The sequence below is a fragment of the Megalobrama amblycephala genome, linkage group LG16, assembly GCF_018812025.1.
Source record: "Megalobrama amblycephala isolate DHTTF-2021 linkage group LG16, ASM1881202v1, whole genome shotgun sequence".
Classification (NCBI taxonomy): Eukaryota; Metazoa; Chordata; class Actinopteri; order Cypriniformes; family Xenocyprididae; genus Megalobrama; species Megalobrama amblycephala.
In genome coordinates this window covers 16,423,237-16,436,124 of record NC_063059.1, presented here as the reverse complement: position 1 = coordinate 16,436,124, position 12,888 = coordinate 16,423,237, and the positions used below count along the sequence as shown (strand labels likewise).

The window sequence follows — 12,888 nt, the reverse complement described above, 5'->3', positions numbered from 1 at the left end:
AATAAATAAACCTGTTTCTCGCCTTGAATATAGCAATAGAAGCTGGAATGGCGTCAAAAAAGAAAAGAGATTTTTTTTTTTTTTATTCGTTTTGGCTTCACGTTTATAAAGCCTGAATAGTCCAACTGTTAATTTTGGAGGTTTTGTTGTGGAGTACATAAGTGGATAGGTAAAATAATATAGGGCAGTTTTGTTCATAATTTATAATAATAATAATAATAATTCCTTACATTTATATAGCGCTTTTCTGGGCACTCAAAGCGCTTTACATATTGAAGGGGGAATCTCCTCAACCACCACCAATGTGCAGCATCCACCTGGATGATGCGACGGCAGCCATATTGCGCCAGAACGCCCGCCACACACCAGCTTATTGGTGGAGAGGAGACAGAGTGATGAAGCCAATCAGTGTATGGGGATGATTAGGAGGCCATGATGGACAGAGGCCAATGGGCAAGTTTGGCCAGGATGTCAGGGTTACAGCCCTACTCTTTTCGAAGGACATCCTGGGATTTTTAATGACCACAGAGAGTCAGGACCTCGGTTTAACGTCTCATCCGAAGGACGGGTGTGTCCTGATTTGTGACCTGATCCAGCAAAATGAGTCACAGTGACCCAAATTTCAAAACTGAGATTTTGGTATCAATGAAAGATGAGACAATAAGCTTTAAAATGATATCCTAGTCAAAGTCATACCTTGAATGGTTTTAAAGATATACCCATTTGAATTATGGTCGTCTGCCCTCTTTTTCCAATTGAAAACCTGAGAAAATCGCTTTTAAAGTTTTTTGCCCGTTTTTTTTTGTTGATATCTTTCAAAATCCATTATATTTAAAGGGATAAACTATTTATTTTACAGCTTAATTTGACCAAAGACATTTTTATGTATATAAATGCTATTAAACCAGGCTGAAGCTCAAATTATTTTAAAGTATTTATTTGAATTAATATTTTATAAGGCACTTTTACAAAGATTTTCTAAAATCAGAAAGATTGAACAGAGGTGCTACATTTTTGCTTGAGAGAGAGGGTGTGTGTGTGTGTGTGTGTGTGTGTGTGTGTGTGTGTGTGTGTGTGTGTGTGTGTGTGTGTTAGTGTGTGCGTGTGTGTGAGTGGGTGTGTCTATATCACACACCGCTGTGTACTTTTTTTTCAGATTTGTGGCCAATTTGTAGATTGTACACACCAAAATTCTCTGAATTTTTGTGTTTTTTGTCGATTTCCCATTAATTTCCTATGGTCGGTCATTTTTGACCAAAGAACACAATTGTAACTATTTTTTTACGACCAATTAGACTTTTCGAATCATGCCCTCAATTTTTTTCTGTGTTCGCATACCAATTGACATAAAAATCACCAAGTTTCAGCCCATTCTGATCAAGCTACCTTTTTTAAAAAATTCAAAATGAAGATTTTTAGATTATTTTACATATTGTACCTAAGGGGTATCATGTGTGCGTGAGAATGGGTGTGTTTATTTCACTCTTGATGTTTTAGAGTGTCACTCCTTCACTGCTGTGAGCTTTTCCTGCATTATTACTGAATTATTGAATGGATTTGACATATTATCAAAACTTTGCTCTGTTACAGACAATGGTTTATAGGGTGTGTGTGTGTGTGTGTGTGTGTGTGTGTGTGTGTGTGTGTGTGTGTGTGTGTGTGTGTGTGTGTGTGTGTGTGTAGCAAATTAGCTCAAAATAAATATGAATAATTAATCATAACTAGTTATAATTAATTATAAATATTTGGATCAGTTAATAAAATTAACTTAATGTAATAAAATTAATATTACAGTCAATTAACCTGCTGTCCAATGAACACACAGTGTTAATTGTTTATTAATTCTAAGAAATGTTCATTTCCAGGTTATGGGAAATAACAATCTTATTGTACAGGACTACTAAGAGCCTGTAGTCAGGATCTGCATGAATAGGGACTCCAGTATATGAGCGTGTAACACAGACAACTTTACGTGTGACGTGAACAAGACTTTATTAACTAGACTAGTGTTTCTCAACGGGGGCGGTACTGCCCCCCAGGCGGCGTTCAGAGAACAACGGGGGGCGTTGGAAGCAAGATTTTTGAAAGGGGGGCATTCAGGTGTTCTTGGGGTGCATTCAGGAGTTTACACCAAAGATCTAGGCAAGACAAGATTAAACTTGTAATTACTTGCAAAAGAATTGCCTACAACATTCTAAAATCTGCCAGTTTAATGTGACATGTAAGCTATGTTGTGGTTTGTTTTTTTTTTGCATCGATTATTTTTCCAGTCACAGACCAGCGCTAAAGCACTGAATCTGGTGGTGGCTAGAATCCAGTGCTGACTAGAACCACGCAGCGGAGGAATAGAAAGTTGCACAAACCATTAAAAAAGTTTTGACTTAAGAACCACTTATATTTTCAAATATTCAATAAATAAATCATGTTCCCATTCACTCCGGTGACGAATTTTAAAATTAATTAAACTAAATTATATTTATAAGGTAAAACTTTTACATTTTTTGGCATTAACTAATGCCAATGCCTAATGCCAAAATGTTTTCTTTGTTCACCAAGTAATTTACTGGTCAGGCATTATTGTTAACTGTAAGGAGAAAATGACAATTTGATGGATAATTTAAATATATTCTGTAATCACATTTAGATAAAGTATAAATTCCGCCGTCACATCTGAGCGAGAAACGCTGCTTGGATAGTTACAATAATAATTTCTAATTGTTCATATGTGTTTATTCTTGTTAGAAGAGTTTATTTTCTTTTATTTTTATTGATTATGAACACAAATTAATCATGACAAACCAAATAAATCTGAAATTAATTAATTATACCATTGATGAAAACAAGCTGATACCAAGGTATTTAGGCCTATTATAAGATATTTTTTCATGAAAAATCATGATTGTATTTATTAATTTTTTTCGAAAGTAAGATTAATGTAAGCAGCTTCTTGCAATATTGCAATAATACACACACATATATATTAACTGACTCATCGCGCGGAGCTATTTGAAAGCCTGCATTTGCAAGCCCGCTTTAACTTTGCGCACGAGCAGATTGGTTTCTTCGCTTGAAAAGCATTCAGCTTTTCCGCCAACAAATTCCGCCATGTAAATAGCAATCCGCCATGGCACGAGCGCATCTCGCTCTTAAAGGGAATGGGAGATGACACTCTGATTGGTTTATTGAACGTTATGCCCATTACTCATTAAGAGAATAGGGACAACCCATTTCAAAAATGCGCCCCGGCGCACGGACCGTTTTTCTGTAGTTAAAATAGAAAAGTGGATTTGGACACGCCCTGAGTGCACCTGCGCCGTGCACTTTACACTTTGCGTTTAGATCGTTAAAATAGGGCCCCTAGTTTGATACTTGCAGGTCCCTCCAAGTTGAATTAAAACTGTCCTGATGCAATTTGTGGAGGTATTCTTTGCTGATATTGTCTTGATGAAAGAGAACCAGTTGGATTCAGAGGATCTTTGGTGAATGGAACGTCTAGGCCGAAGCCTGGCACAAGCTTGGGGGTTCCGTATAAGCTTCTAGCTTCTTACAGCATCTTCTTAACATCAGCATTTATCAGTAAAAGAGAAGAGGAAGAAAAGAGGAGAGATTTGATCTTGTGATCAGTAAATATAAGGGGTGAAGATGTCACACCCTCTTGAGGTGTCTGAGCCAATAAGGAGTTTCCCTTTCAGAGGGAAGTTTTACGAGTCTTTGTTCTGTAGCAAGATATTAGCATAAGACACTGGATTGGATGTGTAACGAATGTAGCGGTTCGTACAGTTATTAATTTATGGATGAAATATGAATATAATAATTCATAAGGTTATGAATAAATTATGATTCATATATCAACCCAACGGGGAATTAAACATATATTGTGAATCAATTACAACGAATTATAATCAATTACATATATGATTAGTTCTGGTTTAATAATTATCTAGAGAAACTGTTCGTTTGTCCAGCAAACTAAGTCCCTCACAGAATATTATAAACAGAGTTATTTTCTGGCCATGAAAATAACTAAAGCATAAAGCGATCGAAAAACGTTAAAGTGACTTGGTCTTCAGTTGAAAGAACAACAGAACAATCGAGCATGAATTATGTGTTTAATATATGCAGCTACGGCTACCGAGATTATACGTCTAAAATATATACAGAAGTATACACATATATATACACAAGAGTGAGAATGAAGAAAAGACATGGAAAGAAAGATGATCAAAGGATGGCAAATTACACAGTTAACGTAAACCCTTTTGAGAGAGAGAGAGCCAGCACAGAAATCAGTTTAGACAAATTCAGATAAATGATAATACTTGCTTATTGGTTCAAGTCCGTGTGTAGCAGTTTCAATGCGCCTGGCTGGGTTGGTCCTTTCAGAGAGGGTTTCTCCGGCGGGGTTTTCAAAAGAGGTTTAAGCTTAAGTAACTTAGCCAAAGAGAGAGAGAGTCTAAGGAAGTGGTCCTCCCGAACTGCGCGCGTGGTTGGGAAGCGCGGTCACCTGAGGCGTCCGTGCACGAGGTGCTCGTGAGTCAGTCGGGAGACAAAGGAGAAGAAGAAGAGCGAAGCGCGAAAAGACAAGAGAGCGAGCGAAGGTGTGTGTCGTTGTCTTTATGGAAACCCAAGCTAACACACCTCCTGAATTGTAGCAGCCAATAGAGGCGCAGCACTATTTGGCGGGCAAAGTTGCTTTGTTTGGTCTCCTAGCTGAATTTGCATACTTAATGGCTATCAGATCGGATTTCGAGATGGAGTGTGTTCTTCACAGGATCATTAAACACATAGAAAAATGCATTTGTCCGTTTTGTGACATGTCTCAATGAATAGCTCAAGTCCGGAGCTTTAAAACGAGATCAAACTCGATAGGTCGGAAAGGCATAGGGAAGAAGTTATGGTTTACAGACAGGATTCCCCTATTAAAATGCACACTAGCACAAATACACTCATTCAAACACTAGGAAACATGCATAGGCTCTACAATATATCATATATATATTCCAGCATAGTGGTAGTTCACATATACAGTTAAAAATGTATGATTGTGTGTTTCTGTATGTGTCTGTGTGTGTGTTTTTGTGTGTCCCTGTGTGTGTGGAGTGTTGGAATGTGGATCTGGTCAGTCTCTGGGGGGGGTGCTCCTTTTGAAGTCACCAAAGTGAGGAAGTTGGACTTTTCTGTTTACCATCGCAGGCCCACAAACCTGCCGAAAGTCACAGCCGTCCGGCGCCGATTTAGTGATTTATAAACAAAGTTCACCAGGTTAAAAGCGTTCTGAAAACTCCAAAGTTTATTGACTCTGAACGGATCCATCCAGGCGTTACAGATGAATGAGAAAAGAACCTTCTAGATTCATATAATACTAATGTGTCACAGAGTTAGTAACATGTAACATAAATTGCCAAATAGGAAACGAAAGTTGGAGTCCGTAGATACCAAACATGCTACCAATGTGATTTCAGTTCACTATAAATTGCAGCTCTGGAATATTAATACCAAAATAGTTCACAAGAGAAAATTAATACATAGAATAAAGCCTATAAAAGGAAAGTCATGAGATGGGGAACTTGGATACATGTTTATACATTTCCCAAGTGGTTATATAGAGAATACATAGGATTAAGAGAGTTTATTTGTTCTTCTCAGAAAGAATGAGTCACTAGTCTCTACAACATTCTTTCTGATTGTAAAAGTACCATGTATCTGTAACAGGACACCTTGTTCTGCCTGTGTGCTTGCTACATTTGGGATGCTGGTTGCAGTTTAGGGGGATGGGTTCACAGAACTTTGATAGAGTGAGTTTATGGGTAATTCATTAAATATAATGAATAATTGTGTGACTGATTTGTACAGACGCTACATGTGTGTGTGCTTGTGTGTGAGTGGGTGTGTCTAAATCACACTCTTGATGTTTTAGAGTGTCACTCCTTTACTGCTGTGTACTTTTTTTCAAAATCGTGGCAGATTTGTAGATTGTACACACCAAAATTCTCTGAATTTTTGTCGATTACCTGTTCATTTCCTATGGTCAGTCATTTTTGACCGCAGACAAGTGTTTTTATTTTACGACCACTTAGCATGCTCGAATCATGCCCTAGATTTTTGTTTTGCGTGTGTGTTCACACTCCAAATGCCATAAAAGTCATCAAGTTTCATACCATTGTGATGAAGCTGTGATTTTTAACATTTCAAAACAGACCGAAGAGCACCTGAGGGATAAAACCACTAGTGTTGTCGATTAGCATTGGTAGATAATATAATCAGATATTGTGGGGGGGTTTGATTAACAATAAAATATTTTTTAGTATCCATGTTGCCTCTTCATCCAGGACCTTGCCCATATCCTTCCCTCTTTTTTTCTGCACAAATTGCACTGAAAATAAGTGGCAGCAGCTGTCTGTTGAAATCCATGTTTGTTTTGGTACAAGAACTCTAACAGTTGAGTTAAGCAGAATGTCAGTCTTGACTCAACAATTGTTAAGTGTGTTGTGTAATAGACTGACTTAGTCATTAGGTTTGTGCTCCTCTCTGACTGTCAAAGACTAGAATCTGCTCCTGTCCTTGGAAACCGTCTTAATGTGTGTTGAGTTCAGTCTCAGAATTTCATGCATAGATTACTTCTGACAGCACTGCAAAAGCTAGCAATGCCATCTAGCGGCTGTGTGTGGGACACACTTAGCATCTCAGCCAGGGTCCAAAATTAACAGTGGTGCAAATAGAAGTTGTCTTTGGCTAGTACAGAGAGGGAAATAAGTATTCAACACGTGTTGTAATCAAGACCACCTAATCCGAGACCAAGTAGAGACCAAGACCAGTATGTGTTGAGACCAAGACAAGACCAAGATTTTGAGGGGTTGAGACCAAGACAAGGCGAGACAGAGTCAAGATTAAGACCAGATCAGCACTCAAATTCATATTCAATTTTTTGGTCCTTAGCTTGATGATGGTTGATCATATACCAGCATGACTTTCTTTGTGAATGTCTGTACCTGTGGAAATGTCAACATGTTCTGAGTAGCCCCCAGAGTGTGTCTAATGCATGTCAAGAATTGTGTGTCATGTACTGTTATTATTTTGCATAGCATTTTTTGATTGCCTGGATGTATGTATTGCCTTTGAGTAACATTGTGTGCTTTTCATTTTACTCTTTGAGAACATTCACTTTAACAGTATATATATATTTAATAGCATCAAACCTCACCGATGCTTGCATCATGATGTTAATGTAATAACCAATGGGGTTGGATGTAATTGATGTCTCTTTTTTGTGTGTGTGCATTGTAGACATGAGTTTTGACAGGGTGTCTGAAGTTTCACACACCAGAAAATAATATTCTACATTTAGACAGTACTATTCACAAGCAAATTATCACACTGTAGATCCCTGTAGGAATATTTTTTGGGTATGGTTGTGTCTAAGAATAGTGTTCTAAATTTCTTAGCATATTATTTTGACCTTAAATGGGTTTTAAAAATTTTGCGGGACATTATGAAGAATAAAGTGTATTGTATTTCCAGGTTCCATTCCAGATGAGAGACTCTACCGGATGTTTGTCAATAACCAGGTGACAATGCTTCGCCCACGAGAGGACGAAGATGGCTGGTTCAATTTATTTGTCATCCATCAAAACAGGTTCAGGAACTCATTTGTGTTTTACATTTCTCTTTTTAAGTATTATTAGTTATTTTAGGCATAAAAGCAGAACATCTTAGCGAGCCCAGACGTGGTGGAATGGTCCCATCTCCCACCCATTCATCAAGCATACGTACAGATCTCTATCTGAGAATAGGTGGTGCTTTAATAATCATATTAACATCTTTACTATTACCTAATAACTTTAAAATCATATTGGCTAAAGTACTTTTTTTTTTCCTTCTGATTCCTTGAGATCTGGCCATGTTTAATTTCATCTTGTATGTTTGCACAAAATTTGGAATGTATAACCTAAAGATCCTCTTGACAAAATGAAATAAGCTAATGATTTTTTTTGTGCTCATCTATATCTCATCTATATCTATAAAAACAAGGTCCAAGCTTTATGAAACTTGACACAGGAAGACAACAGGACATTCTGAGAATGCAAACAATGTCAAACTCTGTCCGTAGACAGTCAATTTAGACATAGAGTCAGTTGACTTTGCAGTACACATGATATCAAAAAGATATAGTTTACTTTTTTGTCCACTTTAGCTATTGGTGCTTGGACCCTGATAATCACCACTTGTGGCTATATTTGATTTGTAATTTTGTTCAGAAAATATGAACCAAAATATATTTACATGGTCCAGAATGTGAAATTAGTCTGCTACATTTGGACAGTGAAACAATATGAGTACACATGCATAATTTAATCAATTTCCAGTAAAGGAGAGTGCTGTAACTTAAAGTGCAGATATGAACTTAAAATGCATTTGTATGTTTTTAATTGTTTTTTTGTTTGTTTGTTTGTTTCGTTTTTTTTTTTTTTTTTCAGGAGTAAGCACGGGGCGACTAACTACATCCCGGAACAGTTTTTGGATGATTTCCTGGATTTGGTGGTGTGGGGTCATGAGCATGAGTGTAAAATTGCTCCAGTCCGTAACGAACAACAGCTCTTCTATGTCACACAGCCTGGCAGCTCTGTCATTACCTCACTGTCACCAGGAGAAGCAGTTAAAAAGTTTGTGTTCCTGCAAAAACACATACAGTACACAGTTCTGCTATTGAATGATTCTGAATGGTCAGTTAGAGCATTCGGCCTTTAAAGCCTTGTTCAGACTGTCCAATTCCAAATTTTTGTGCATATCCAATTGGAATCTGAACATATATTTAGTAATTATGAACAGCAAAAAATCACTTGAAATATGATTTTTACAAATCAGTTTTGAGCAACATTCATATGTGGCTTGAAATCCTATTTCAAATCACATTTCTGGAAACACGCTCCAGGCGGACTGGCACTGATCCGATTTTGCAAAGCTTATCTCCCTATGTCACATTTTCACGCCTCAGAAAATGTAAACATGTAAGACGTTGTAGGAAACATGCTCAAAATCATTACAGAAACAAGGTTGTGTTGTTGCGACGTGCGGGTTGCGCATAAAATCACAATTAGGGAGGGTCATTTTTCAAAAATATTATATTTGAATATTTTGGCACATAAAAAAATAATATTTGATCATTTATTTTAAATGAAGTTTAATGAGAAAGGCAGGTTTTTTTAATCTTTAAGCTTTTGTCAACATTTCTGAACAAGCTTATGGTTAGGCTAAATCCACAACAAGCTTACTTTATATCCTGTTTTTTGTTTTAGTTTTAAAATATTAAACAGTGTGTGTAAACTTAAAAAAGGACAGAACAAGAGATAATCCATGGCTAGCTGTGCATTAAACAATTCTAGTGCACAACGTGGAGGCAAAGAACCACCCGACACAAGCAGGAAGAGCAGTTCCTCGAGGACCCAGATCCAGAGCCCAACCAGCCATCACCCCATGTACATGACACCAGGCTGGATGGAGCCAGCAACATGCTATCTGCTGGATAGGATGAATCGAGAGACGGCATATCCTGATCTAACTGACTACTCAAGCCTGTGACCGAGGAGTGTGAAAGGGCCAATCCTTTCTCTAACTACTCTGATAGCTCGACCTGCTATCTCCACGATCTAAGCGGGGCCTGAGCCACGGAGCATGTACGCTCATCCTACATCCCTCAAGAATAAGGACAAACATAAACGGAATTTTCTCATTGAGAATTTCTCGTAATGAGCACATTCAGAGCCCTCGAGAACTGAATGTGCATTCTCCTCGCCTAGACAATAAATTAACAGTTCACGTGTCCTCAGGGGCAAATATCGGGGACACGGAGACCCACACTTCCTGAAACACTTGCTAGGGTCCATTCTGGATACTGCCTTCACCACGTACTAACACAAACAGCTCTTGAAGACAAAAAAGCAGATGAAATTTACTTTAGGCACCCTTATATACTTCCAGGCACATCGCTTATGATGTCACGGGCTGTTGCCAGCCAGTGAAATTAAAGCGTGTTCACATGTGCGTTCACCATAGCGTCAATCCAAGACACAGTGTTGAGTTCTACATTGAACTACTGTGAACGCACTTCATGAAACCATGCTTTCACGTTAAAGCTCTATTCTAGTTTTTTATGGTCTTCCATGAGGGAATGTCGTAATGTGGCATAAGAAACTCAAAAGAAATATTCGACTAGTCATGGACGTACCTAATTACAATATGCTTCTAACAGGATAACAGGGAAATTATGCATTTTAGCTGTTGTTCAGCTGAAGTCAGTTCAGTGTTGATTAAGTTCCGTTGTAAAGGTCGTTAATTATTAAATCAGCTTGTTTTATCTATAAAGCAGTTTTGCAAAAAAAAACTGCTCAGTTGTCATACAATGGTGTCAATGCAGACAGATCAATAATACTGTTGAATATTAAGTGTTCCCAACTAAGCAAGCCAGAGGCTACAGTGGCAAGAAACCCAAACTACATCAGGTGTCAGAATGAAGAAAAAAACCTTGGGAGAAACCAGGCTCAGGGGGTCAGTTCTCCTCTGACCAACGAATTAACATGGTGTGATTATGATTCAGGCACTACAAATCCAGGATCGTGATTGGTAGCACTCAAATACTCATCCAGTTCCTTTTGTTTGAAGATCAGATTCATCATGCCAGTATGGAGTTGAAACTTGCCATTGGGGTCTGTGTGGAGGTCCTGTCTGGTTCTTGTGCTCTTTGCTGAGGATCTGTGCCGATGGCTGTCATGTCGACGAGGCCTTCACAGGGGATTGTCTAATAGACACGGTCATATGCACTACTGCTGACATTCAGGGCTACGTCGCCTGGTCCACACACCTCTTAGAATTTTTAGACTGGTGGAGACGATAGCACATAATAAAGCTGTGTATGCCAGCCTCCTACATTTCTGTTGCTTCCATGTAAGTGTAGTCCAGCTCTGCGGCTACACCATTATCATGTTGTAAGACAAACTTTGCTGTTGTTGTTTTTTGGTAGAAAACAATGCAGATGTTCCGGCAAACAAAAGATTAGCTTTAATCTCATTCCTATCACACTCTCTGATACAAATGCAGCTGGTGCCATCTTGCTTGTCTCAGTTATCAATTGTATCGAAAATGACCTCAAAAGGCATTAGTGTTTACAGGGGTGCACATAAGTGGTGCGAATGCGTGGTAAAAATAAACAATGTGCACCAGAAAACATGGAGGGAAGTGCTTTTGAGTACAAACATTTTTGGGGACCGATTCACAGGGACACGTTTACTTACTGGAGTAAGATTTTTCTCCATCTCTGGAGAAAATAGCAATCATGATGATAAGTGTGTTCTTTAATTATTAGGGGTGCAACGGATCGCAGTTAATCTGTGATCCGGATAAAGCCCAGCGGTTCGGCACACGTGATTCGTGGATTAACTGCTAAGTTTATATTTATATTACTGTAATATTAGGAAATGTAGGAATTTCCTTATGATGTCATGATTACAGTTTATGAAGGTATTTTTGACCTGTTGTAATGAATCTCTAGCGATATTACAAGTATTTAATCAATTTATCGGTGAAATATATGAATATAATAAATCATAAAACCTTATGATTAATTATGATACATATATCGACCCAAGAGGGAATTATGCATATATATTGTGAATCAATTACAACAAATTATAATCAGTTACATATATGATCAGTTCTAGTTTAATAGTTGTTTAGAGAAATTGTCCAAGTTTGTCCAGCAAACTGTTAGTTTTCTCACAGACTATTATAAAAGGAATGTTATTCTCTGGCCACGAGAATAAAACTCCTATTATAGCATCAAAGCGTAAAGCAATGGTGCCGGACCGAACGTAAAAGTGACTTAGGTTTTCTGAATGAACAGCAGAACAATTGAGCATGAATGTAATGTATTTAATATATGAAATTGATAATACAAAGGTTATATGGCTAAATATACACAGGGAATATACATATATACAGAAGCAAAAGTAAAGAAAGGGAAAGAGAGAAGACACGTAGCAAAACTTATTAACAGTCTTTGAGAGCCAGCACAGAAATCATTTTCATTAGGTCGTATTAGATGTATCACATCTAAGATAGAGAAACGGTACTTGCAGTAGTTGCGTGCTGAGTTTCGGTTCAGTGCTGCTGCAGTTCATTAGCTTCTTCCGTTTCCGCGGGAAGATTTGAACTGAGGACTTGAAAGTTTGTTTCGCCAGAGATGGTGGTCCCGAAAGATGAGCGCGTGATGGAAGCGCGGTCGCCTGAGACGTCCGGGAGAGACGTGCATGAGAGAGGGCGTTGGACGATTCAAGGACAATCAAGAGACAATCGAGAGATTGCGTGTTGTTGTCTTTTAAGGAAAAACAAGCCAACACGCCTCCTTGGGTGAAACAGCCAATAGCTGTGTGGGCAATCCTGGCGGGCAAAACTTTTCTTTGTCTTGTCTTGTGGCTTAATTTGCATAATTTATGAGGTATCAGATCGGATTGCACTTTCTTCACAGTACCATTAAAAATAGAACAATGCATTTTACAGTAATGTGACATACATTGATGAATAAGGCATAAAGAGAGCTTTACAAGGAAACCAAACTTGCCAGGTGGCCAAAAGCATTTAAGGAAGATACATTTTATACTCTAATACTATCGTTTAACATGAAAATTAACCCAACTACAGTCATTTAAACTAAGTTTAAACACTAGGGATACATACATGCACTTGACATACACGACGGGTACATTTTGGCACAGTCATATTTTGAGAATAACTGTACATACAATCTCTAAGCATGTTTGTGTGTGTGTCTCTGTGTGCGTATTGGGTTTTGGCTGTTATGGAATGTAGCCACATGAGGGACTCCTTTGAAGTCTCCAG

At 38.1% G+C, this 12,888-nt stretch overlaps 1 protein-coding gene across 4 annotated transcripts in view; it reads left to right on the top strand.

Moving 5' to 3' along the window:
* The window catches only part of mre11a (MRE11 homolog A, double strand break repair nuclease), a 105,140-nt gene that overhangs the window by 77,933 nt on the left and 14,319 nt on the right, over positions 1-12,888 (top strand). For all 4 annotated transcript variants that reach the window (XM_048161979.1, XM_048161981.1, XM_048161980.1 and 1 more), the window contains 2 exons: positions 7,519-7,633; positions 8,475-8,660. In XM_048161979.1, the coding sequence (XP_048017936.1) occupies positions 7,519-7,633; positions 8,475-8,660 (301 nt within the window). The remainder of the gene's footprint in view (positions 1-7,518; positions 7,634-8,474; positions 8,661-12,888) is intronic.